Source organism: Drosophila subpulchrella, chromosome 2L (assembly GCF_014743375.2).
Source record: "Drosophila subpulchrella strain 33 F10 #4 breed RU33 chromosome 2L, RU_Dsub_v1.1 Primary Assembly, whole genome shotgun sequence".
Taxonomy (NCBI): domain Eukaryota; kingdom Metazoa; phylum Arthropoda; class Insecta; order Diptera; family Drosophilidae; genus Drosophila; species Drosophila subpulchrella.
This window is the reverse complement of record NC_050610.1, coordinates 15,848,589-15,852,496: the sequence shown is the minus strand read 5'-3', so window position 1 is coordinate 15,852,496 and position 3,908 is coordinate 15,848,589. Positions and strand designations below refer to the sequence as shown.

General features: G+C 44.7%; 1 protein-coding gene across 2 annotated transcripts; it reads left to right on the top strand.

Annotated features, from left to right (window-relative positions):
- The first annotated feature begins 241 nt into the window (after positions 1–241).
- Positions 242–3,670, top strand: LOC119546814 (aminopeptidase N). 2 transcript variants are annotated; one of them, XM_037853400.1, is made up of 4 exons: positions 242–860; positions 918–1,073; positions 1,128–2,490; positions 2,931–3,670. In XM_037853400.1, the coding sequence occupies exons 1-4, from the start codon at positions 352–354 to the stop codon at positions 3,036–3,038; spliced, it is 2,136 nt and encodes a 711-aa protein (XP_037709328.1). In that variant the 5' UTR covers positions 242–351; the 3' UTR covers positions 3,039–3,670. The 2 variants fall into 2 exon arrangements, with proteins under 2 accessions (XP_037709328.1, XP_037709329.1); XM_037853401.1 differs by lacking the exon at positions 242–860 and having other exon boundaries at positions 957–1,073; positions 1,141–2,490.
- The last annotated feature ends 238 nt before the right edge of the window (positions 3,671–3,908 follow it).

The following is a 3,908-nucleotide window of genomic DNA, read 5'->3' as shown; positions in this document are numbered from 1 at the left end:
AAGCACGAGGAAAGTAAGTCAAGACGGTGCCAAGTAGAGCTGGAAATGTTACTTTTACTTGGGGCACCCCTTCTCCCATCCTTCGGAGGATGTAGAATTCCAGGGCCTAGTCAAAATGGGCCATTATTTAACCCTTGATTCAGGGTCCTCGGAAAAAATTAAAAATCTTAAAAGTTTCATAAATTTTTTTCATAAATTCATATATACAACTAAATACGCAGCCACATTAAGAAAACAAGTATCTGTTCGTCAGATTGTCAAAAAATTGCCTTTGTAAAAAACAATTTAAAATTTTCAGTATTTTTATGGCGTTTAGACCATAAGTTCAAGAATCCAGTCTTTTAATTCAACATGTTGATGTGCCTTTCTAGTGTTTATGAAGTGTGGCAACAAAATGTGGCAGTTTGTCGCTTCTTAATCCTATTGGTTCTGTGTCAAGTTGCATGTTGTGCAAAAGTTCCAGGACTCTATGATGAGCCACGTTTACCGGCAACCATAACGCCCTTTCACTATGATATTCGAATGATAACCCATTTGGAGAACCCAGCTAGCCACAAGTACAATGGTTTCGTGAACATTTCCCTCCATGCACAGAAGACCACCAACCAAGTGGTTCTCCATGTGGCCGGTGTTTCCATAGAGACCAAGAAAATCAGGTTATATGGAGAGACATCCGACTTTAAACTGACAACCGTTAAGTTCAATAAAAAACGGGACTATATGGTGGTAACATTCGACCAGCCTTTATGGTTGGGTAAATCCTATGTCCTAAGTATTGAGTTCGGTCGGTCGATGACAAAGAAATTGGAGGATGGTTACTTTCTACGTCACTATGTGAATGCAAAGAGCTCAGGGAAAATGTAAAGTATTGCTAGTGTCTATTTTCTTGAATATATATTACCTTAATTACTCTGCAGCTGGTATTCAATCTCCCACTTTAATCGATACTTGATTAGGAACACCCTGCCCAGTTTCGATGAGCCTGGCCTGAGGGCCACCTTCAATGTGACCATGGGTCATCACAAGCGATTCCAGAGCTACAGCAACATGAATGTCCGAGCATTGTTACCCAAGTGAGTGGGCTATCTAATCCTATTTAATCCCTTACCATTCCTGTGCTTTGATAGCTATGATATTCAGGACTATGTGTGGTCTGTGCACGAGGTGACCCCTTTGATGGCCACCCATTTGCTGGCCTTCTCAGTGAACAACTTCACCTGTCGTTTCACCCAGGCGGCCAGTGCGAATCCTGTTCGCTTTCGCACCTGTTCCCAGTCGGCTAATGTGCGTGAGACAGGCTTTGCTGCAGAAAAGGCTCCTCAAGTGCTTGAGTTCTTGGATAACCTGCTGAAAGTGAGCCTGCCGCTGGAAAAGATCGATCAACTGGTGGTGGACGACTTTCCCACCGAGGATCATTCCACCAAGGATCTCGGCCTGGTCGTCTACCACAGCAAACAGATCCTGCAGCGTGAAGATGGCCCAATGACGAGGTCGAAGTCGCAGGCCCTCCAGCGGATCGCCCATGGTACGGCCCACATGTGGTTTGGCAATCTTCTGGGAATCGACTGGTGGTCAGATCTCTGGCTAACAGAGGGACTAACCAGTTACTTTGAGACGCTGGCCATGGATCATTTGCAGCCGGGAATGGGTCGTCGTCTGAAGTTGCGCAACCGGGAAACATCCTTTATGTACGAATCGGAGGTGGGTGGCGTGTCCTTGGTGTCCTTTTGGCCCCTGGCCAGTCCAGAGGTAGAAAAGCACCTGTACCAAAAGGCCACAGCTCTGATTGGCATGGTGAATGGCTTCCTGGGCAACGCCACCTTCTACGATGGACTGCAGCGGCACCTGTGGCAGAACTCCTTTGCCAGCAGTACGCCCGATCTCTTTTGGAGGTCCTTGCAATTGGCCAGTGAAAGGGAGTCTGTGCTGATCAAGAACTGGGATGTGAGAAGTGTAATGGACACCTGGACGCGAAAGAGCGGCTATCCCTTGGTCACGGTCGTCCGGAATGGCAACAATGTTATCCTGATGCAAGGAAACGCCCTGAACAGGAGCAGAACGGATCTGTGGTGGATTCCCCTGACCTACATTATCGATGGCGAGACCTTTCCCGAGGATCTCAAGCCGAGGGCCTGGCTCACTCCACACCAAAGTCGCCAGCAACTGGATGAGATAGTGCCCCATAACCAGTGGATCCTTCTTAATCTGCGGGCCGTTGGCTACTACAGGGTCAACTACGACGAGCATACGTGGCAGCTATTGGGTGCCACGCTCATCGATGACTTTCGCAGCATCCACGTCCTGAATCGAGCCCAAATCGTCAGCGACATCCTCTTCCTTTGGAAGCAGGAGCTGGTCAGCTGGTCCACCGCCTTCAGTGTGCTCAGGTACATCATCGATGAGGACGAGTACGAGCCCTTGATGGCGTTAGTTGTGGGCGTGACGAATGGTTTATGGGGCATCTCTCCGGACAGCGCCCTTTCCATTGCGGTAAGATATGATGTTCTTCGAAATTGGGATCATTTTTATGTACCTTTAAAAATTAGAATACCCATATAAATAATATACTAGTATTATAAACCTTTGTTTTTAATACATTTTTTGTAATCATTATATTGTTTTTATTAAGTATAAATTAGATTTAAGCTTTTACTTATAATGCTTTAATGGAATAAAATTGTTTAATTGAAATTTGACAAGTATAAATTATAATGTATACTATAAATAAGAAAAACCCAATTGGAATATTCGTAGAGATAAAATTAGTTTTGCATTATACTTTTAATTTTTGAAACTACTTTTTAGAATGCTTATGTTTATATCTAACTTATAGAGTCTAAGTAAATTAAACCAAAGTCTTACTCATTTTTAATTGGCTAGACTGAGATAAATATTGAATTTTAGCAAAGCCTTTTAATTTTTCCTTGCAGAAATGGCTGGGTATTGCTGGCAGGTGGTATGCGGAGTTCATCAGTTACACGTTCGACAAATTCGTGGTTAGGAGTCCCAATCAGAATAGCCTCGACTACCCGGACTAGCGGCCAACAATGAGGGGCCATCCGAGAACCACAAACTAATGGGCCAGCACCAGATCCACAACCAGTGGGCAAGTGCCCATCCGAACTGCTTCTTCGGTGGATGGAAGATGGCGAAATGAAACCGCCATCAATGAACCGCAATTGTATTTGTTTGCAAATAACTGAGCGTTATCTGAGACTATTTATCTTTATCTGCAACAACAGCAGAAGCACCACAGCACAATGGCAAAGGACCCAGGAAGGAGCAGGATCCGGCCACTGGGAACTGAGAGGGCTGGGGATCTACTTACAGCCAAGGCGCCAACTGAAATAATGATGCAGGCGAAATAACAATAAAGGCGGGGCCGCCAAGAAGAGGACCGTTCCAGAAGAAAGGACACTATCGATGCTCCTTGCCGCAGCGGTAAAGACAATGCCAGACCCCTAATACTGCAGCCATTTCCATGGCAATGCAATGGACTCCTCCAGCCAGCCAAATCACTTTAGTCAGCCGAGGGTTAAAGTCTTGAAGGTCAGCGCAAAAGTTTTAGGAAAGCAACCTAATCGAAGAAAAATGAAACAAAGTACCGTGATTTAAGAAAAACCAACGTTCAAAAACATTGTGTGAATAAAAAAATACTTAAAAAATCCAATATCCTCTGCAAGGGCATGGGGGAAAAAGAAAAGCATATTTTACGCTTAATGAAATTTAGGCCACAGCGGTGGGAGCCAAAGCCAAAGCTTCGGAAAGCGGAAGCGGATTCCGCCTAAAACCATGCAAATTAAATTTAATGGAAAATATATTACCATTTTCCGGTTTTGGGTCTTTTTGCTACGCCCTCTTTTGCCTCTTTGCTTCGTTTATGGCCAGGGGCAAGACAAATATTTATA